We start from the raw sequence: 23,304 nt of genomic DNA, 5'->3' as shown, positions 1-23,304 counted from the left end.
AAAGAGCGAGAAGAAGCTTTGGAGAGGGAGAGGCTGGAGAAGGAAAGGAAGGAGCGAGAAGAAGCTTTGGAGAGGGAGAGGCTGGAGAAGGAAAGGAAGGAGCGAGAAGCAGCTTTGGAGAGGGAGAGGCTGGAGAAGGAAAGGAAGGAGCGAGAAGCAGCTTTGGAGAGGGAGAGGCTGGAGAAGGAAAGGAAGGAGCGAGAAGCAGCTTTGGAGAGGGAGAGGCTGGAGAAGGAAAGGAAGGAGCGAGAAGCAGCTTTGGAGAGGGAGAGGCTGGAGAAGGAAAGGAAGGAGCGAGAAGAAGCTTTGGAGAGGGAGAGGCTGGAGAAGGAAAGGAAGGAGCGAGAAGAAGCTTTGGAGAGGGAGAGGCTGGAGAAGGAAAGGAAGGAGCGAGAAGAAGCTTTAGAGAGGGAGAGGCTGGAGAAGGAAAGGAAAGAGCGAGAAGAAGCTTTGGAGAGGGAGAGGCTGGAGAAGGAAAGGAAGGAGCGAGAGGAAGCATTGGAGAGGGAGAGGCTGGAGAAGGAAAGGAAGGAGCGAGAGGAAGCTTTGGAGAAGGAGAGGCTGGAGAAGGAAAGGAAGGAGCGAGAAGAAGCTTTGGAGAGGGAGAGGCTGGAGAAGGAAAGGAAAGAGCGAGAAGAAGCTTTGGAGAGGGAGAGGCTGGAGAAGGAAAGGAAAGAGCGAGAAGAAGCTTTGGAGAAGGAAAGGAAGGAGCGAGAAGAAGCTTTGGAGAGGGAGAGACTGGAGAAGGAAAGAAAGGAGCGTGAAGAAGCTTTGGAGAGGGAGAAACTGGAGAAGGAAAGAAAGGAGCGTGAAGAAGCTTTGGAGAAGGAGAGACTGGAGAAGGAAAGGAAGGATCGCGAAGAAGCTTTGGAGAGGGAGAGACTGGAGAAGGAAAGGAAGGAGCGCCAAGAAGCTTTGGAGAGGGAGAGACTGGAGAAGGAAAGGAAGGAGCGCCAAGAAGCTTTGGAGAAGGAAAGGAAGGAGCGAGAAGAAGCTTTGGAGAGGGAGAGGCTGGAGAAGGAAAGGAAGGAGCGAGAAGAAGCTTTGGAGAGGGAGAGGCTGGAGAAGGAAAGGAAGGAGCGAGAGGAAGCATTGGAGAGGGAGAGGCTGGAGAAGGAAAGGAAAGAGCGAGAAGAAGCTTTGGAGAGGGAGAGGCTAGAGAAGGAAAGGAAAGAGCGAGAAGAAGCTTTGGAGAGGGAGAGGCTGGAGAAGGAAAGGAAAGAGCGAGAAGATGCTTTGGAGAGGGAGAGGCTGGAGAAGGAAAGGAAAGAGCGAGAAGAAGCTTTGGAGAGGGAGAGGCTGGAGAAGGAAAGGAAAGAGCGAGAAGAAGCTTTGGAGAAGGAGAGGCTGGAGAAGGAAAGGAAGGAGCGAGAAGAAGTTTTGGAGAGGGAGAGGCTGGAGAAGGAAAGGAAGGAGCGAGAAGAAGCTTTGGAGAGGGAGAGGCTGGAGAAGGAAAGGAAGGAGCGAGAAGAAGCTTTGGAGAGGGAGAGGCTGGAGAAGGAAAGGAAAGAGCGAGAAGAAGCTTTGGAGAGGGAGAGACTGGAGAAGGAAAGGAAGGAGCGCGAAGAAGCTTTAGAGAGGCTGGAGAAGGAAAGAAAGGAGAGAGGAGAAACTTTGGAAAGGGAGAGGCTGGAGAAGGAAAGGAAGAAGCGAGAGGAAGCTTTGGAGAGGGAGAGGCTGGAGAAGGAAAAGGAGCGAGAAGAAGCTTTGGAGAGGGAGAGGCTGGAGAAGGAAAGAAAGGAGCAAAAAGAAGCTTTGGAGAGGGAGAGGCTGGTGAAAGAAAGACAAGAGAGAGAACAAGCTTTGGAAAGGGAGGGGTTATCGAAGAAGGAGCAAGACAAGGAATCTGCTGCTTGGTCAGACAAGCAGGAGAGCTTGAAGACCATGCCGAGTCACGGGAAAACGATGGTTGAGAAAGAAAGTGACAGCTGTGTTCCATCCTTGAAGCATGATGGAGGAGAAATGGAAGGTGAAGAGACCCAAACTGCAGTCACACATCAGTCTGTGGAGCCTCATTCACCAGCTATTAAAACTCCATTTCCGCAGTCTCCTTCCAAGAAGTTTCGTCTTCTCAGAGATACTGTGAAAGATGCTTCGTCACCACTAAAAATGCCTCATCCTCTCTCTGACGGTTCAGTGCCACAGTCTACATCTCTCGTCCATTCTCCAAGCAAACCAAAAGAATTAGTTCAAAATGAAGAGCATCTATTTCAGACATCACAATTATCAAGGCAAGATGTTTTTGTCTCTGCATCTTGTCGGAAAGACAAGAAAACATCAGAGATTGATATACCAGTGCGAGGAAAGTCATTAGAAGATAAATACATAAATGCAGGACCTGAAACCACCCTGATACCATCCCCTTGCAAGGCAGGCTGTGAAGGTTCACAGAATGAATCAAGCCAGAGGTCTGAGCGGGAGCTGTCCAAAGAAACAAGTACTGTAAAGAACTCTTCATGCCCTCATTCCTCACCAGGGCAGCAAGAGAGGGAAAGGAAGAAGGAGAAGAGAGGAAGACGGCGCTCGTCCACCAGTGACTCCTCTTCTGACTCCGACTCAGCATCTTCATCTTCATCACGTTCCTCTGGTTGTTCATCTTCCTCACAGGATAAAACATGCTCCCCATCAGGTGGTCTGAGGGTGAGTTGTTCAGGAGTAATCTCATTCTGTTTTTTTACATCGAGAGTTTTAACGTTTTAACTTTAAGTGGAGCTATGCTATGCTATGCGATGCTAGCCCTCAGTTTGCATTTCAGCAGTCAGAATTATAGGAACACTTTTACTGTATATACAGACACACATTTTCTAAGATGCTTATCCTTTTTGGTTGCGGGGGAAGCCTGAGCCTAACCCAGCAGTCTTTGGGAAGGAGGCAGGAGACACCCTGGACAGGTTGGAGACATAGAGACATACATTAAGACCTAGGCGCAGTTTAGTCTGGCAGATTTGTAGTATCCAGTTGGCCTGACTGCATGTCTTTGGACTGTGGGAGGGAACCGGAGCAACCTGAGGAAACTCATGTAGGCACAGGGTGGACATGGCGAGTCCAAACAGAAAGGTCCCTGGTGGTCCGGCTGGGGAATCGAACCCAGGCCCTTCTTGCTGTGAGGTGATGGCATGGCCCACTGCACCTCCATATAAATTGTTTACTTTTAACAAGCTTGTTTCTCAAGTGTTCATGGTTCAACACACAGCCACAATATAGTATTACATAGTGTAACTAACTTCAGAATAAAGGGTAGCTGACATGCAGCTGTGAACAAGATCATATAGACCAGGCAGATTACAATGTAAATCATGCACTGGTAGAAATAAAGGTTCTATGCAGGTACATTTTTTTGTTCAGCAAGGTACAAACAATGTAACCGTGTCTTCAAAAGTACAACAATGGTTTTAAGATCCAGTTGTGTACCTTAAATAAGTTTTCACAGGTTAAAAGTGCATATTTGTACATTTTCATAACCTAATGTTTAAAACAGAACAATAAAATAAAATCACTGGAGATGAGATGGGGTGTGTGGGGGCAGTACATCTTGGAAAATATAATTTCAATGGTTTATGGTACAATTATGTACCCTGACTGAAGGTGCTGAGATGTACCCTTGAGGGTACCACCCCAGTGACAAGAGGAGCACTGCCTCAGTTTTATAACTTTTTTATTTTTTTTCTTGAGAGTGTATGGTGGGGTGAAAGAGCTAAGGCATATAGTACAAGTAGGGCTGTATTGTAAATAGAATTCAAACTGTATTTTTCTCAGCTTAATGTGCCACACCAGTACTACAACAGTTCTTGGTGAAGTGGTGTCCTGCAAACAATTTTGGGGTGGTGGCATCAGTCCAGTAGCATCAGCATTATTCTTCATGCATGCAGCTTCATCTCAGCTACTCTTGTCAGATGGGAATGTGTTTTAATTTCTTTGTCCCTTTTCAGTCAGAAAAGACCAAGAGAGGTTCTTTGAATCAGGAGAAAGAAAATGTTGATCAGAGTGCGAGTGTCACCAACAAACCTGTTGCATCACAAAACAGAAAATATGGCTCCACGCAGGGAAAAGAAGCAAACAGTCAGGATATCATTCCAAGCAAGGTTAGTGTTGGCTTCACATTTCTAGAGCATCTCAGAGGCACAGTCTTCACCATATTGCAGCAGTGGCCTCCACAAATATTGGCACCCTGGTAAACATGAACAAAACAAGCCCTAAAAATACTTGATCGCTTATTCTTTTGATATTTCATTCAAAATATTGACAAATATCTAACCTTTATCAGAAGCACAACATTTATTTATATATTTTTTTCAATAATTATGAAATCTGTATCCCACAATTGTTCGTCCCTTTCAGTTACTACTTTGAGCAGCTTTCCTTTACAAAACAACAGCCTTTTCCAAGGGTCTTTTCCTGTAAGGCTTAATGAGACATGACAAGGGATCGGAGATCATTCTTCTACACAGAATCTCTCCAGATTCTTCATATTCAAGGTCCACTCTACTTGACTCTCCTCTTCAGCCCATCCCACAGGTTTTATATGGAGTTTAGGTCAGGGGACTGGGATGGCCATGGCGAAACCTTGATTCTCTGGTCAGTGTGCCATTTTTGTGTTTATTTTGAGGTGTGCTTTGGATCACTGACCTTCTGGAGGATCCAACCACTGCCCAGTTTAAGCTTTCTGAGTGAGGCAGTCAGGTTTTGATTTGATTTTATTTCTGCTGGTGCTTGGAGTCCGTGATACCGTGTATCCAAACAAGTTGTCCAGGGCCTTTGGAAGGAAAATGGTATGGCATAGATCTGCGAGCTTACCCCGCAGTGGGGATGTGGTACTTGTCTGCATAATCATCTGGTGTTTTTTTGCCAGAAAGCTTTGTTTTGGAAAGTTCCAGTAACATCTGGCAAACAGTAGGTGCTTGAGTTTGTCAGTCCTTGACAGCAGAAGCTTCTTCTGGCTACTGTCCCAAACAACTTGTGACCTAACTGATGTCTGCAATTCCCCAGCTGTAGTTCTTGGAGATTCTTTGTCCACTCGAACCATCCTCTTCACTGTCCCGTGGGCTCAGTGTGCATATATAGTCTTTATATTTATACGTGCGTGTGTGTGTGTGTGTGTGTGTCTATATATAGTGTGTGTGTGTTAACATCTGCAGCAGCTTTAAACTTGTAAAATTATTGCTCTGAAAGTGAAAATGGACAGTTTCAGGTATTTTCTTGAAGCCATTTCCAACATTGTTCTTTCACGTGCTGCATTCTCTGGTCTCTCATAGTGATGGATGACTAAGAAAATTGTGCATGTGTGTCACCTCATGTTTATACCACAGGGAAAGTCAGTGCTGATCATTTGTGCTCCTGATCTCTTGGGTGGAGTCATAAAATGAGAACATACTTCACTTTGGTTTCACTAATAGGAATTTCTATGAGTGGCAATATTTGTAGCACACAAACTTGTTGGAAAACGTATTTGGGTTTTTAAAGATGTATTTATTTTGAAGAAAAAATCAAAAGGATAAGCAGTAATGAATGTCTTATATAGCCTGATTTAATCATGTTTACTGGGGTGCCAGTGTTTGTGGAGAGCACTATTGCTTTTATTTTGTCATCATGCTGTTTAGGTGCATTTCGTGCACCCTGAAGTTCACCACCTTCAACCAGCGTTTTGTTAGAATTTTGTTAGAACATCCTGATTCTTTGTTGTGGTCCTGTTTAATCTTTTGGGTAATTTTTCTCTTTTGGCTGAAAACTGTGGCACTTTTCATCATTTATAGCCAAACATTTTCAAAACCCAAATTTTGGTGCATCCTTAATAATAACAACACAAGATTGGAATATTGTGTTTCTTTTAAAATGTAAAATGTAGAAATGTGTCATGTTGGCATTTAAGCTAAAATAAAATGCCGACAACAAGCCATCCTGTATGTAGCGTCCTGTGCTAATCTGGCTAAAGTATTTTGTGTCTATGTAATACATCTATTATACACAGATGTTAATGTATGTTGATGTGTTTTTAAGAACTTAGTCATGTCATAAGTTATTCATCCATGACTAATTGTACACTCTGCCCACTCTTTTCAGAAGCCTCGCCTCAAGGTGCTAGATGAAAAGAAGCAGCTAAGTGAGAGAAAAGAAGACTCTGAAGAGGAGGATGCTGCTAAAACAGATGCTGAAAGGTCTGTGTTGCAAAACAATTCTTTAAACTGCCAAAACACAATGCAACAAAAGATTCACTGTAGTCAGAATATCTTCAAACCTTTGTCATTCCAGCACCTTTTAAATGAACATTATAGTTGTTTTTTGTTAGTTAAATACTGCAATGCTGTTTGGTGTGGCTGCACATAGTTGTGTTAAACTTGGCCGAATGTAGCTGCACATACACATCAATAGAGGTTTCAGTGAGTCCTATACTCGATTATTCTCGTGAATGTTGCCATTTATGTCTGCTTTGTCATGAAATACCTTTAGATCTGTAGGTGAAAAGTTGTTATTCACAACAACTTAAGCAGCATATTAGCGATGCACATTCAGAATTGGAAGATTGTTGTAGGTTTAAAAACAGTGACTTACTCGCCTGGTTGTTCGATGTGACTAGTGTCTGGATTGTAAACTGGTAACATAATGTATTGGTCAGATTGTAATGTCTCAGCTAAAAGCACATTAGCTCATATACAACAGCCCATTGCTGGTGTTGTCTCAAAATTGTTGCTGAAAATTATCCAAAGCAGCAGAGAGCAGAGCCATCACAGTTTGGAAGCCTGTCATGTGGCTTGGAGAGACCAGTGCATTTAAACTAGTAGAACATCAGACCACCTTCTGAAGTAGTTTGAGTGATCAGGTTTAAATATGCTTTAAATTAGTCTTTTATACATTTGGGCCTGCATTTATATGTGGATTATCTCTAATCACCATTCAGCTCTATCGGTGCTCATAAAATGCCTTCCAGCCAATCACATGTTGAAGTCAGAACTAGCTGTAATGTGTTGGGTTTACATAGACAACCTTTTTTTGTTAAAAATTACAAATGGCAGTCATTAAAGAGCAAGGATTTATACACACACACACACACACACACACACACACATTTATTTATTAGTTATTTTGGCTAATAGAAGGTAGAAATAGATTCATTTAGACCACAATATAAGCTTCTGAAAAAAGGCTAATAAAAATGATCTGTTGGCCCATTTGGCTGTAAATGAATCAAATTTGTCCAATAAATAAATGATTGGTGTGTCATGTAGCATCTAAGGTCAGGCTGTGCCTGTGTTTGACTGCCAGTCACAAAAAGTGGCCCAAGATGTTTGTAGGCAGGTAACAAAATGCAAGTTTCTTCCCAGTTCGTCTGGATTGATGCTTCATTAATTTTGAGATACTCATTCTATATGATATATGGCTGGACAGCGATGAGGTGCTTGTTCCCCTATACCCTCAGGAAAGGTGGTTCTTTCTAGAACCATACGTTCTGTATGGAACCATTTAATGCATAGATCCTCAGATTGATGGAGAATATGTTGTATTTGGTTCTGTATAGAACGTTTTAGAAAACTGTTCTGTCTAGCAGCTGATCTACACTTGCGATGTCAACTTGTAACAATAGAACCCTTTTTTGGTGCTATATGGAATTCTTTTAGTATTCTCTTAATAGAACCATATACAAGGCATTCATCAATCTGAATAACTGTTTCACCATGCAAGGAACCATTTAAGTGGGAAAGGGTTCTTTATAGAACTCATGATTCTAAGTAGAGCCTTTCACTGGAGTACACTAAAAGAATCTGCCCTGTAGTGGAGGATTAGCCTGTGGGTGGTGATGGTCTGCGTGGGTTTTGGAGCAGTAAGTGGCCGAAGGTCTGCTCGAATTCCCAACAGGCAGTCAGTAGGACAGTCCTGGGAGTGCAGGGTCCTGCCGCATCCTCCCCTTTATCAAACATGGCTGTGCTTCGTGTGCCGTTCAGTCGGAGAGGCGGCTGGTCGAGGGGGCTGAGCTGCTCCTCGCTCAGCGTTTAGTGGCGTGAGGAGAGGCATGTGGTCGCGGGCTGGTGCCGCTATGTGAGGCTGAACGCTGATAGAAGCGGCTGAGCTGCGATAAGCGGTACCAAACGTGCGTCTTTCACAGCGTCTGTGCGAATCCGCGCTTTTCTGTTTCGTTTCTGTTTCTCTGACTAGCGGCGTCCTCTGGTCAGAGATGCGACCGCCAGCGTCCAGTTTCATCGCAGGTCTTTCAGCTGCAACGGCGGCGTTAAAGGTGACGAGAAGCAACGATAAACCTTAAGTTGCTTTTCCGACTCGCCAGCTTCTTAACCGAATTTTCAGCTCCACCTTAAAAGCAGTCGCACGCTGAGCCCGGGAGCCGCGCTGAATAGCACTACTGCGCCGTTTAAGGTGGAACCGAAAATTCTAAGAAAACAATCTCAGCCTCGTGCTTGAACGCGCCTTCAGTCAGTCCTGCCGCTTTCATTAGTGAATGAAGAGTGAAAGCTTCTAACGTAGTGTGGCAGGCTGATTCGCTAAAGTACTTTATCGTGGTTTTCTATATCTGTCTGTCTATCTAGTGTGTGTGTGTATGTGTATACATATATATGTATGTATATGTGTGTGTATATAGATAGAAAGATGGATAGATAATAATTTTTGAGTTTTTGGCATATTTTAAAAATGCCTGTTGTCCTTTACATTGTGTGCGAATGTGGCCCAAAATGACTTGGAAAAAATTCTGGTTCCTTGACTTGCTTCCATTTTGAAGACACAAGGTTTTCTTCAGACAACTGTATGTATGCATGCAGGCTAAATGAAACAACTGGACTGCTCAGTATGTGACTGATGTTCTAATAGTTGCTGTCTCCTGCTTTGTTACGTTCAGTTTCCTAGAGGGCCGTTCCACTGATGTTTCCCAAGTTCTGCACAAGTTGAATCATTGAGTGATTTAATGTTAAATGGTACATTGTAGAAAAACTTGCTGGTTCAGGTTTCTTAGTAATGGTATAAATTTAACCAGAGGTCGCAATGCAAGTGTTGCCTTTTTTTTTTTTTTTTTTTTTTTTTTTACAAACTGCCCAGTGAGCCTTCATGTCTTATAAGTTTTATATTTATTATAAATATAAAATATATTTATTATACTCATAAAAAATCTTGAGGGACTGTTTTGCCTTATTGTGCTCTGCATGTACCTCTCCACCAAAAAAAAAAAAATAATTGGTGAAATCAGACCTTTCTCAGAACTCTCAGGTGTCCGGTTGTATATTAGTTACCAGTTTAAGTTAATAGCTTCCTGTGTGGTAGTGTTAGAAGACATAAAACCCTGCCTGTTACTACCTCTGTGAGCAAATCTAGCTCTGTAGGGTTTCTGCGGAGCAAAGCTTTTGATATCAAAGCGTTGTGAATTGCGTTGTTTGCATCTTAATGACTGAATACAGAATTGATGCTTTAATGGCCAAGCATGGTACTAACGGTTTGTGATGGATTAAAGGCCCCTTTCCAAGACCCAGATTAATCTTAAGCTTGGAGTAAGAAAAATATAAAATCCTAGTGGTCATTTGCCATCCAGTTCCTACACTGCACTCAAAAATTATGAGGTTCTTTAGTAAAGACGGTTGTTCTGTATAGGATGAACACTCCAAGAACAATTTAAATGGTTTATTGTGTGGTGAAGTGGTTCTTTTCAATGGTATGATTGTTTATAGCACCAAATGGTCCCACTATTATACATAAAGAAACCTTTTCAGTACCATTTTGGAGCAAAGAGCATAGACTTGATTTATATCTGAGAATTAAACCAGGGTTTAATACAAGCTCTCATGTTAATCTCCGATATATATTTATGAAGCACATGCGTTGCCCTAGTGCTAATAAAATAATCTTTTTAAAACTCTAATATATTGATCAATATTTGTTGGATATCCTTCCCTGTTCTCTTTTTTTTTTCTCTTTTAGCAGTAGTGTTGTGAAAGAGGCAGTGATGGCAGAGCCTGAGAAGGTTCCCGAGTGCACTGAGGAGGTAAGAACTTGAAGTTTACTCAGCTCTGCCACCTTATTCAGCTTTTCAGGTTCATCCTTCTAAGATCAGTTTGAGGAGAGGGAAATCCTTTCCACTCAGTTACTGTGCTATCTTTTCCTTCATCTTAACTTAAATTTAGATATTACTCATAAGTCTTTCTGACTGTTTTTGAGGTCTTTGCTTTGAGGCATTTGTCTCAGTTAACTGTGCTGTTGTATGAACCTTTGCTGATGCTGTCCTTGACAGAAACAGCAGGGGGCGCTCTAACACTGGCTGATGTTTAAACCGCCTTGATTGCTTTGTTGTAAAGGTGATCATGCCTCTTCCATTGCCCATAATGGTACCTGCATACTACTGCTGCTACTACTACTGCATCTGTTCCACTATTTTCAAGTGCCATGGCTATACCTGGTAGGCCCCTTGACTCTGCACTGCAGTGGAACACGCCACGCACCTGTCTCCGCATTACAATGGACATAGCTCGGAGTAGCTGTTGATTGGACTTGTGCGTGCCTTGTCCATCGTAAAGGGTATGCCATGCTGTTGAACACTTCTGTTACAAAGGCGCACAAAGCCACTTTTTCACAAAACGGTAGCATAAAAATGGACACTTGTCATGCCTTCAAGACATCTGCGAGACACTCATCATGCTTTCTGACACCAAACGTGGGACTTCTATTTATTTCTTACCTGATTAAGTTTTTTTTGCGTGGTATGACAACGCAAGTCTGTTTCCTGCCTCTTTGATGAGGACAGTTTGGACATTTTATCACTGAAGCACAGTTATGATATCTGGACTCTCAACAATGAACCATTTTGGATAGTACATTTTTGTTTCATACTGATGTGGACTATCGTGGTCGAAGTCAACCAGCCTGGTTTAAAAAGACACTGTATTAGCTGCTCAAGTGTTACCTCGAACTCCCTAAAGACTGCAACTTACTTAGCAGTGGCCATCCCAAAAGCAGCTTTAGTCAAGGTTGGAGATCCTCAGCCGTTGCAACTTCACCCCACTCCAGAGCTTCAACTCAAATTTTTTCATACTAGATGTCAAACAACTCAAGGACTATACTACCCTAAAGTCTCCAGTTTTCCACCACGGCCTGATCTACCTAAGAGTTCCTCCACCACCCCAGATGACAGATTTCCACCCAAACTTCAGCCACCCTTGATTGAACTGTTGTTGCCTAAATACAGTGCATGCAGACGTGTGATTGAGCCATAGCCATCCCAGGGAAGAGCAGGTGTCAGTGGTGCCGGGAAATAAGTAGTCCCTCTCCGTTTTCTACTTTAACTTTATTATACAATGTAGAATTTCTTATCAAGACACTTTGCTGAAATATTAAGTGATGTCAAAACTGTGAAATTGCTATCGCTTGATATTTACATCTGTTTAGATGAATGCTACCTGATTGATCATGCCTCAGCAGAAAGGATATCTTTTATTTATATAAATGTGTAGAATATAACTGTAAGACAGTCTTTATTAAAGGTGTGGACGGACCACATCTTCAGAATAGTGTTCTTTTGATGCCAGAGGGATTGGGAAGACACTTCAGTAGGCAATATTTGATACCTTTGCAAAAATCTCAAATTTGTAAAGGCATCTTTATCTCTTATGCAGTTTTCTAGGTTCTGTATTTTGCCTTTAAGCTAATTATTTTACCTTTCCTGCTCTCATGGTTCCCACTACCGTGCTGATCTGAGGTTTCGCTGTTCAACTTGTCTCACCTTTCTCCCTTGGCTGGGGTTTGTTTTATTCTGTCTTTTTTTGCAGAGCACCACCCCAAAGGCTTTTTCTGCCCGTAGGATCTCTTTGAGCAGTGAGTATCCTTGTATTGTTCTATTCAAGATGTTTGTTTCCTTCAACCATTGTGAATGCAAATGCCACCTTTGTTTTCTCCATATCACTGGTCTAAGTTAGCTTAAAGTCCACTTCATCCCCTTAGTTGTAAAATCTGTCGTTCTATGAAAACGTTCAGTTTTTGTGTCCCTAGTGTTTAGATTTTACACTTGAAAAATGTTAGGGTTAAAATTGATTTATATTTTAAAATAAAATAATACATTTTAACAATTACACCTTCTCGCGCCATTAATTTAGCAATATTGGTTTTCAAATCAAGACATGTAAAGGGTGAGTGACCCATTTTGATGTTAAAACAAAGGTTTTCTGCGATAATCTATAGATGATTGTGAAATATATTAGTTAAATGACAAAAAAAGCCAAATGGCAATATTATAAAATATATTATCAAAGTAGCCAGGATTCGTGTTACTGCATAACAAAAATCTCTTATTTTGAAATAAAAATCACAGTATCACTACTTCCTTTTACATGTGTTTTGTTTTTTGTTTTTTTGTTTTTTTAAATCTATGAAAAGAAGCACAAGTCCGCAGAGTCTTTTCAGTTATTAGAAGTTTTCTCGTTTGGCTCATGATTTCATATGAAGCTTTTAGTTGAAGTCACTGGTGTGACCTACTTTATTCTTAGGTAATTGTGAAAAAATATGATACAGATGGATTAAATTACATATTTTAGTGGATATTTTATGATTGATGTGGTTTGATGCCCTGTAGCAGCCGTGTTGTAAAATGCATTTTTTTTCATTAACAATGTCAATGGTGCCACACCATGTGCAACACCAGTGACGATCGGTATCACCAGTGACTCCTATGGATAGGTAAAAAAATACGTCAGCCGAATTAATTCTGAAGAAATAACACTAATGATATAGGCCATTTCTGAATCTCAAGGATGAGCTAACATTCCAGCAACACTACAAATCATCGAGCAAGACACACACACAAGTTTCTCAGCTGGCAGGGTGAAAAATTCCCAGCTGCCGTCTTTAGTCACCCTCTTCACAGCCAAGTCAAACTCTGTTACTGCTTGTGCTGTGAGGAATATCCTGGCTCATGGCCCAGTCAAACTTCGCTGTCATGCAAATTCTAATTGCCAGTTCTTTGTGAACAGCAGAAAAAATTCCCAAACACATGGGACAGACACAATCCACATACACAATTTGATGCTACAGGGGAAGAAATTATATATATAAATGTGTGTTTCTTTGTTTTTTACTATGTGTGATAATGTTTAATGTCCCTCTCAGGACTTTTTTTTAAAGTAGTATATTTTATTATTAAATATGATAGGCCTTCTTGACCTTTTGGCTGCCACATTTTTTAAGGATTTTTTTTTTGACACATGTGCTTATTAATTGTGTTCTGTTCAGTGACATACTATATCAGTTATGTGCACATATCTCTGAGCAGTTAGTGATGATGTATAATGCTTGATGTTTCTTTGTCAGGCCGTCGCTTAATGTTGAACACGCATCACCCTTGAAAATAATGCATGAACCTGTTTTAAGTCTGTTTTAAGTGGTATTATACTAAATGTAATCATGTAGGATGTTCTTGAAAATGGCACATCATCAAGCTTTGGCTTTTACATCTCTCTTCTTAGGCAGTAAGCCATCACCTGGCGCCGGGAGCTCCGAGGGGGAGACAGAGACTGTTACTGGAACTGTCACAGTAGTAGGCAGGAAAAGGAGATGGGGCTCGAGCACTACTGTCACTGCCAAGAAACCCTCCATCAGCATCACCACAGACTCTCTGAAAGTAAGCAGCACGTGTTCCTCTCCCTTAAAGGAAGTTTCTCTTGTCCTGAACTTAATTTTAATTTATTTACTTATTTAGCTGCATTTCAGTAATTCCTTTTTTTTGGTCTAGTCATTGATTCCAGATATCAGATCGGGTCTGGGCCAAGAAGCTGTGCTGGATCTGCACCCAGAGGAGATGCATCTTTCTGGGGAAGAGGACAGAGGCGAAAGGGGAGACCAGGACCTCAAGATCAGGCGAACTGTTACGCAGGTGTGTCTTCTGCTTTTTTGGTTTATAACGAAAAGACATACAGAGCCTTTACCATGTATAGTGTTACTCATATAAGATTGTTCCAGTTCTTGTTCAATCTGGCCTGGTTCTTGTCTGTGATAACACCAAATTATGATCAGGAACGAGAGCCTATATAACTGTTTCCATAAAGGTAGGCAAGAGGAGTTTGATGGGATGATGGGAATGTGGAAAAAGGTGTATTAAGTATGCTTTACAAATGTTTGATTAAAAGTATGATGAACTAAAAAGAGCCATCATTTTTAATGGTGTTTGTTGATCAAAGGTAAAGGTTTACGATAAGGGTAGTTACCCCTAACGCGTGTTAGATTAATCTATCGTAAATGCTTTTTGACCAGGTTGTACCTTCTGAGAATCAAGAGAATGGACAGAAGGAATCCAAACAGACTGAGCATGAGGAGGAGGATGGAGAAGGAAAAGATGGCCTCTCCCAGGAAAATAAATTGGAGGCTTCCATGGAGACAGAGGCATCATTACCTCTGCAACATGTCGATATGAAGACTGGTAAGAAGTGTAGGAGACACTTTTTATTTAAAACTATTTTTTGTTAGTGAGTATTGGAGGCACTTCATATCAGATTCGTGTTAATGTTTGGTAATGAAACCTTATGAGAGTCACAACAAAGTATTTTGGACGTCTGAAAAAACGTGCCCAACTCTACAAAAAAAAGCTAGACTGCATCAGAACATCAGTAACACCATAAAATAAGTAAAAAATAGACACCATAAATAAATAACAATATGCACTTTGTTGCTATGAGACATGTTCCATATGTTCAAAACACATTTCTAAGTATTTCAGGAAACAGATTGTGCCTTTTAGAGATTGTCATTGCCAGTGGTTTGAGGGATAGGGTCATATTTCACCCTGTTGACACCTGTACTGAGTGCTGACCACTTGGGGTCCATGTGCCAGCAAAAACAGCTCTGACCTGCTGACACATGGATGCTACATTGTTTCATTGTAAGTGGAGTTTTAGTGTGACCAAACAGAATGGCAGTGTATGTATGGTGTGTGGCTTTGGCCTTTGGATCAATAAAGGGGTTGTTCTTAAGCTGTAGTTGGGAGTTGGAACAAAATAGCACTTGCGGCCAGTAACCTTCTTTAATTCTGTTTGTGTTTCTCTCGTCTATCCCTTCCTGATCTTCACACAGTAACTACCAACGAGACCCTGTTTCGTCGCTCTATTAGCCAGCAAAAATCAGGTGTGAGCATCACCATTGATGACCCAGTCCGTACTACTAAGCAGCCTTCGCCTCCCCGTGGCAAAGTCTCCAACATCGTTCACGTCTGCAACCTGGTAATGTTCTTCAGCCTGCCTTTAAGGCCATTAATCACTTTTTTTGTTGTCCTAAGAAAGGTGTGTGTGTGTGTGTGTGTGTGTGTGTGTGTGTGTGTGCGTGCGTGCCCCAGGTTCTGTTTAATATCCAAGAGGAGTGTTGGTGTTTTGGTTTAAAGCAAAAGAAATGTTTTCTCTTCACTAGTGAAGAACATTGGTGTTTATCAAGGTTTCATCAGTCATTTTACTGTAGTAGGAGTGTAGTGTAGTAGCTGTAGTGGAGCAGCCAGATATTTTACTATTGAATTTATCTAGTTTGAATATTGAATAAGAAGAATGGGACACTAGTGTTTCTGCTTTTCAAAATGGTTTTAATCATTTTTGTAGCTCACAATCATTGGGGATACAGTAATCATGATATGTCTTAAATCTGGTCATCAAGTCCCTGTGATTTTAATGTAGACCTGGATGTGGTTTGAGTTGAGAGAAGTTTTGGAGATTATTAACGCAGTATTAACAGAAAAGATTTGGATGACTATTGGCTTCTGGTGTTTGTTAGCAACATGAAGTTTTGTGGGTGGTGCTTCATAACTGTGGTTATCAGCCCTGGTCTTGGAGTGTTTTGCACGTTGTGGTGTTTTCCTTTCCTAAAACAGCCCAATTAACCTGAGGAAGAGCTTAATTGTTTCATGTAATTCCAAAAATGTAATTTTCTGCTCACATTTGTTTCTCAGGTGAGACCATTCACCCTGGGGCAGCTGAAGGAGCTGCTGAACCGTACAGGTACCATAGTAGAAGAAGGCTTCTGGATCGACAAAATAAAATCTCACTGCTATGTCACAGTAAGGCTTTCTTTGCATATTGCTCAGCATTTTTCATAGTATTCTTGATGTTTGTTTATGAGTAAAAAGTGCTGGAGAAAAGTAATCAAACTGCACTTTCTTCTATTTAAGCTTCAAATATTTTTGCTGATTCGAACACACACACTCTCTCCTAGTACTCCAGTGCAGAAGAGGCACAGGCCACTCGTGCAGCCCTGCATGGGGTGAAATGGCCCCAGAGCAATCCAAAGTTCCTGAATGTAGACTTCTGCCAACAGGATGAGGTGAGTATCAGATAAATTGCCTAATCTGACTTTACTCCAAAACTTCTGCCAATCCATTGAGTAACCCACGCTGTCTTGTGAACATGAATGTTTGGAACATGTAGTACTTGTCCTTAAGAAACTTGGACGTAGGTTATGATGTCATTTCCTCTGAACTTTTTTTTTGTTTTAAAGCTTAAAGTTTGTCGATATAGGCTATGTAAATGAAAATTGTATGTTTTTCCTTGTGTATTATCATTTTGGCGCTTACAGTTTACTAGGGCTGCACCAAATATTCAGTGCAATTTGATAATTCGATAATATTCAAAAGCAAAAAAAGCTACTAGAAAGAACACTTTCACTTGAGCTCTAATTTGAGATGAATACTCCAGTTTTAATCAGCCTGTGGGTTCCAGATGCTTCTCTGTCTTCTCTGGGTTGATAGCTAGCTGCTCTCCACTGTGTGCTTGGCCAATAATTGTGATGGATTTTCAATTACTTGAGAAGTTTGAAAGTTTCATAGAAACTTCGGTCATAGAAAAAAAATAATACACAGCAGCAGCTGCCGTTTTAAATGATGAAGATATTTTTGTCCTTTGCATTATTAAAGAGAAACTTTTTTTTTTTAATAGAATAGTAAAAAATTATGTCTGATAATTGCAGCCCTAACAGTTTACATCATGATGATTGAAACATCGCTAGTGGGGTTTTCCTGTTGAAAATGTTTAGTGCAGGGTTGCTGGCTAACTTTAGTGCTCTGTATGTTGTGCCATTCTGTATATATTCATGCACTAAAGCCTCTAAATCTCTCTTCCTCCCTGGTTGCATTTGCCTCTACCTAGTTGGACTTTCACAGAGGTCTGCAAACAGGAGAGCGCCCTGGAGAGGAGGAGAGAGGAGCCATAGCTGGTCATGGTCTCCGTCCTGCTGGCCCACTCCCTCTTCTCCACCAAGAGCGAGAACTGTGGGCTGAGCGTGAGCGTGAGATGGAGAGGAGGGAGAGGGCTGGCGCCGAGCGGGAATGGGATCGAGATAAGGTCAGAGATTTCGGAAAACCTGGAGATGAAGGGGGCGCCCGACGATCTCGGTCCAGGGACAGAGAGAGGAGGCGCAAGGAGAGAGGGAAGAGTAAAGAAAAGAAGGCTGACAAGAAGGGTAAGCAAACTGAAAGCAGTTACTGTTAATATGTGTACATTCTACACTTTTTTTAAAATAATTTTTATAATTTTTTCCCCCATATTCAGAGAAAGCACCAGAAGAGCCACCTGCAAAATTGCTAGATGACCTGTTTTGCAAAACCAAAACAACACCTTGTATTTACTGGCTCCCGCTCACGGAAGAACAGGTCAGATCTCTTACTTGCTGTTTCTCATTGTCACTCTTAAGCCAAACAATTATTACATAATTATCTGATTACGATTATTTAAAGTGACTTAGTATGTTTAAATGCTAACCAACAGAATGTGAATTGGGTGCATTTTCATTCATTGGGGCAAATAAGTGTAAATAAAACAGAAACTCAAGATCATATTGCAAGTGCACGGTCATTAGCTTAGCAGCAGTTTAAACCTGAATAAATCACATGGGTTCTTTCACTATATTGCTGTGTCCTTGGAAGCTACAATTTATAGCACGTTTGTGCTTTAACACACATCTGCCACTAGGTGGTGCTGTATCTCAGGTTTAACTGAGGTTTGACATGATTTTACTGTTTACGGTAAGATCATTATAATTGAAGCATGTCGGATGTTTTAATATCCCATACATACTATAATGTTCTGGAGACTTCATGGCTTGTTTAAATTGTTATATTGCTTAATTAAATACGCATTGAGGTACCATATTTCTTCGGTGGTCACAGGATGCTGCCCCCAGGACGTTGTTGGCTGGATATTTTTGTTGGTATTTTTGGACTAGCAGTGACAGAGGTGTTTAAAAAAAAAAAAAAATCTACTCATACCAGCGCAACACACATGCTACCAACACGTTGTGTAGTGTAACTGCAGTGCTGAAAATGATCCACCACACACAATACCAGCTCTGTGGGGGTCCTGAAAAAAGCATAGATACAAAATAGATATACTTCATGAAGTGCCTGGTTGCGGGGTGGAGGGGTATGCATGTGTGTATATATTTTCACTGTCCAAAGCAAAACATGTACACAGTATGTTCAAAAGTTTGTGTACACTCCTTTTTAGTGAAGTCTGCTGCAGTAAGGTGCACCCACTGCTGTATAATATCCATAGAAAAACACTGACTAATAGAACAGGATGCTCTGAAACAGCCACACATAAGCCTAGCCTCACCAGGCCTAATGCCAAGAGTTGGCTAGAGGGATGTAAAGCCCCCACCAGTGGGCTACAGCTGTACAGCTACAGCCAATGCTCTTTTGTGACTTGAATGCAATCAAATCCTCACAGCAATGATTCAACATCTAATGTAAAGTCTTCACAAATGAGCAGAGGCTGTTACTGCAGCAAAGGAGGGAGAAATGCCTTTTAAATTTGGAAGAAGCTTTGGATCAGCACAAACTTTGCCATTTGTTTGTTTTTACTTTTTTTACATTATTTGAAGATGATGTCCTTAACATTGTGTGAAATTCACGATTGGACTAATAAAACTAGTGCATAATTGCTTGTCCATAATCTGTAAAGAAAAAAAATTGTAAAGTTTCCAATTTGGGGATGCTTCTTTTTCTTTTTTCTTTTTTTTCTTCCCCCCCCTTTCGTTCTTTCCTTTGAACAGTGACAGTATTGCAGATATCCAGCTGTTTATGTGAATGGTTGCCTAATTTGAAACCTGACGCTTTTCTTAGTGTTCAGTGTCACAAATAATATAAAATGTCCTTCCTTATTTCACCCCAAGCATTAGCTGTTAACATGGTGTTAACAAATGCTTCTGGCCACTGAACCGGTCAAGTGAAGAGTGAAGTTTTGGGAATTCCCGTCACCAAAAATAAAATTACATTTCCTCCTTTTTCTTCCCGCAGGCAGCACAAAGGGAAGCGGCCCGAGCCGAGAGGATGAGGGAGCGAGAGAAGAGGAGGAAGGAGCTCCAGCAGGAAGAGGATAAGAAACGAGAGGAGGAGCGTAGGGACAGGTTAAAGAGCGGCAGTGGAGGAGGGGAGGGCGAGAGAGAGCGGGACAGGGATAGAGAGCGAGAAAGAGGCAGGGATCGAGAGGGAAACAAACGGAGAGATGCGTATCGCAGGCCTGGGGCAGGCAACGCCGGCGGGAGCAGGCGGTCTCGCAGCCGTAGTGACCCCCCACCCAGAGACAAACGGCGCTGAAGTCCACACGGGGCATTCTGGAACTGACTGACCCGTACGCACTCTTGCTGTGTGTACTGTAAAAGCCTGTGGACATCACTTTCTGTCTGTCTCCCACAAAACACGTCAGGACTTTGTGTCTCCATATAGACAGCTGTCTTGGTGTCTTCTACCTGGGAACTGAGCTGACTCCAGTATTTCCCTTTCAGTATTATGAGACTATTGATGTAAGTGGGGTTGCCATGAATTTCCTTCTTGTTTACTTCCCCAAACATGTAGGGAACAGGGCTTTTAAACTACACAACGTCACTGCTGGTGCTTTGACCGCAGTCGAAGGGCTCTCTGCCCATATGTGTCAGACCTTTTAGGTTCCTAGCGCTTATCTAGGGTTAAACTGCCGTTCATACCTTCAAATTACACTCATGGACCGGAGGGAGGTGATCCTGGATTGCTCTTGGTTTTTAAAGTTTGATGCATAAAAACACTACGCTTCAGTCTCTTTGTCATTTCCATTTGTTGAAACATTCTCCATTCCCTCCTTCAGAGTAGACTAAAGAATGAATATGCGTTGAGGAGAAGAGCTTCATCCAGATCTGCTTCATCTTCTGGAACATTCCTGTCCTCTTGGTCTCTGTATTGTCTACTGCCCCTTTGGCTATCCTTTCACCATTGTCCCAGCATGGAGAAAGGGATGGATATTTAGCCTCCTCACATTTGATTTAATTTTTTTTTTTTTTTTTTTTTTTACACATTTGATCATTTTTAGAATAAAAGCCATTTTTATTTTTTTGTCTACTTCTGTAAGTGCTGAATGTACAAATAAAACGTTTAAGAACAAAAACATGGTTTCTTGCGTAGTTTTTCAGTAATGTGAAACAAGGTTGGGGCAGTTATTTCACAATGTATTGAACTGGGCAGTAAAACTATATTAGAATAGATAGAAGTAATAGTAAAAGTTAAAGCTTTTGTGTGTTAGTATGTTTGACCTCTCCATGAAGAATCCCAGTGTTTGTAGCCGTAATCCTTTTTCTAGTTCAGCTATCCAAACAGTAAATCAGGTGTGCTGGTGGTGGATTTGCAATGAGGGCATTGAACTAAATATTTAGAAACATTGAAAAATGATTACCTACACCAAACTTTACTCTTTGCACTGTGCATCATTGTAGGTACACTGCCAAATAATGAAGCTTGATTCATTTTTCCAAGGAGCACATTTCCACTGGTGCACAGTCCAGTGGCTGCCTGCTTTACACCACTCTAGCCAACACTTGGCATTGCGCAAAGTGAGCTTAGGCTTGTGTGCGGCACAGCCGATCGCAAAGCTCATGACACAGTTCTTGAGAGATGCACTTCTCTCAGTAAATAGGTATGCAGCCAAACCATATTACAAATAGTATTATACATTGGAAAATGTAAAATGAAAACTGGCGGGACCATTTAAGGTGGAAAAATTTGAACAAGAAGCTGGTGAATAGCTGACTTTAGCTTCATATCACCAAAGAATTAGCGGTGGGTGATAAATCATTGTTTTATACCCCTCTTTGAAGGCATTTGATGCCCTAAATGTAACCAAAGCCCAGCAGTGAGGAGCTGAACTTTACCCTCCTCTGCTATCACTGAAGACGGGCTGCGTCGCATACAGAGCACCGCTAGCCGTGTAGCTGTTAATGAAGCAAAGTTTTCTTATTTATTTGAAGGTCCCATTTCGTAGTGCACAATTTCAGCCACTACCCCTTGTAACCCAGTTCCAAGTGGTAGGGTGACACTCGAAAAACAAGGTTTAGGGGTAAAACGAAGAAATGGGATTGGGCTCAAGTACTTCAGGCAGCAGACCTTAAAAACTGAGTTTGAATGCATTCTCAGCCTTGAGGCCTTCCTATATAATCTGTCTAGCCAGTCAAATCTGCTGTGCCCATGGTTTTCACAGCTGATGCCTAGAGTGGTTGTGGGTTTAGTAGACTTTTAATGTATCACTTGGCAGAGTAATGTTTTCCTTTGATAAAGAAGGAAGTTTAAAGCAGAACCTGCACATCCTGTCTTTATGTTCTTTTCCATTTTGTTCTTTTTGTTTACACTGGAGTTCTAGCTGTGCTCCGTATTGTCCTTGCTCTCTTCCAACTCAAGCTAAGCTAAGGCTTTGACGTCCTTCCTGTTGACCTCAGCAGAGCGTCTCTGTAATTAGTGTTGCGGTGGCTGAGCTGAGCATTTTTCAGACCTGATGTAACCCTCCCTCTACAGGGCGGCTGGACTAGGACGACCTTTTCATGCACACAAGGCCTTGCTGCGCCCAGCCTAACCTCAATGGTCAGGATTCCAGGATTCAGCTAGATCCTGGAAAGCTTAGACTTTAGTAAGTGACCCTTTTCAGCCTTGACTCTTTGAACATGGAGTGGAGTGACATTTCTGAGAATTTAGGTATCCAATGAAGTCAGGATTTGAACCTTTTTAAGCTGTGTGAAGTACATCCAGCAAAGAATCCCAGATGCTGGAAGATCTGAAAGTAGGGATAGGCGATACCACTGACATTGCTGATCCGGTACTGAGCAAAGCTATTGCTTGGTATCATGACACTAATTCTGATGTATTTTATATATTTAAAATACATTGCAGTCCATGCCATCATACCTTCCAAACACTAAAATATATTTCAGAATATATTGCCACACTAACCCACACACCCCATCTAAGCCACTTCTCCTTTTGGGGCGGGGCGGGGCGGGGGGGGGTGCTGTGGGGGGTGCCTATCCCAGCTGTCATTGGGCAAAAGGCAGGATACACACTGGACAGGGCACCAGTCCATCACAGGGCAGGCAGACAGACACATTCACACCAAGGGGCAATTTAGCATGTCCAAACAGCCTGATTGCATGTCTTTGGACTGTGGAAGGAAACCCTCGCAGACACAGGGAGAACCCTGGTCGCCCAGCCGGGGACTCGAACCCAGGCCCTTTTTGCTGTGAGGTGACGATGCTACCACCATGTCACCCCACGTTAACCCCATATATTTTAAAATACATTTATTTCAAAGTGTTTAGGGAAATACTACACATAGTAAGGTCCCATACAAAAATAAATATGTAAATGTATCAAATACATTTGAAAATATACGAAAACGGCCAGCATGCTTGTCTAATGCACTGTTTGGATACCTTTTGAAGTGAGTTTATATTCCAGTTTCTTAATTTCAAGTATTAGCAAATGAACATTTAACATGGCAAAAGCAAATGTAGGTATAAATCACTGTGAACATGCAGTTACGATTTGATATCTTGTTTATTTGAAATATATTTTGTGTGAGTGCTGTTTCACTGCATACATGCACAGTTAAAGCAAAGTCACTAACATTAATACAGTTTACACACATGCATTTGTAACAGATTCATGTGTCATTTTATTTACTTTGCAAATTTGATAGTGAATCCTTTGGTAATTAACTGAATGTTATTGGAGTGGTCTGTTGAGGTAGTTAACAAAAAAACATTTGCTTCGTATACACACAATTTGTAACATGCTTTTTATTTACTTTATAAATAAGCAATTTGTGACTATTGATAATATCCTGCTGGTGAGGCACTAGTGCTTATTTCATTACATCAAATTTACTGATTAATATATATTATTATAAGGATTGATTCTCAAAAGTAAAAGTCAAGACTGGAAGTATTGATCCACCGATCTCTACTCTGGATGAGGTTTCAGCCTGGCTGTATGCTCTGGCAACAAGGTCTAATACATATAATACATGTCTGTAATTTTTAGTTTGTTTTTATTATAGTATCATATTTATT

At 41.4% G+C, this 23,304-nt stretch overlaps 1 protein-coding gene across 1 annotated transcript in view; it reads left to right on the top strand.

Moving 5' to 3' along the window:
* Positions 1-20,350, top strand: part of acin1a (apoptotic chromatin condensation inducer 1a) — a 29,253-nt gene extending 8,903 nt beyond the window's left edge. The window contains exons 7-20 of the mRNA XM_037546651.1: positions 1-2,640; positions 3,930-4,082; positions 6,058-6,152; positions 9,910-9,973; positions 11,751-11,796; positions 13,440-13,594; positions 13,706-13,846; positions 14,224-14,389; positions 15,040-15,185; positions 15,899-16,006; positions 16,162-16,269; positions 17,091-17,403; positions 17,493-17,593; positions 19,238-20,350. The exon at positions 1-2,640 is cut by the window's left edge and continues 320 nt beyond it. Coding sequence (XP_037402548.1) covers positions 1-2,640; positions 3,930-4,082; positions 6,058-6,152; positions 9,910-9,973; positions 11,751-11,796; positions 13,440-13,594; positions 13,706-13,846; positions 14,224-14,389; positions 15,040-15,185; positions 15,899-16,006; positions 16,162-16,269; positions 17,091-17,403; positions 17,493-17,593; positions 19,238-19,537 — 4,536 coding nt within the window. The 3' untranslated portion in view covers positions 19,538-20,350. The remainder of the gene's footprint in view (positions 2,641-3,929; positions 4,083-6,057; positions 6,153-9,909; positions 9,974-11,750; positions 11,797-13,439; positions 13,595-13,705; positions 13,847-14,223; positions 14,390-15,039; positions 15,186-15,898; positions 16,007-16,161; positions 16,270-17,090; positions 17,404-17,492; positions 17,594-19,237) is intronic.
* The last annotated feature ends 2,954 nt before the right edge of the window (positions 20,351-23,304 follow it).

Source organism: Pygocentrus nattereri, chromosome 2, assembly GCF_015220715.1.
Source record: "Pygocentrus nattereri isolate fPygNat1 chromosome 2, fPygNat1.pri, whole genome shotgun sequence".
NCBI classification, from domain to species: domain Eukaryota; kingdom Metazoa; phylum Chordata; class Actinopteri; order Characiformes; family Serrasalmidae; genus Pygocentrus; species Pygocentrus nattereri.
This window is presented reverse-complemented; position numbering and strand designations above follow the sequence as displayed.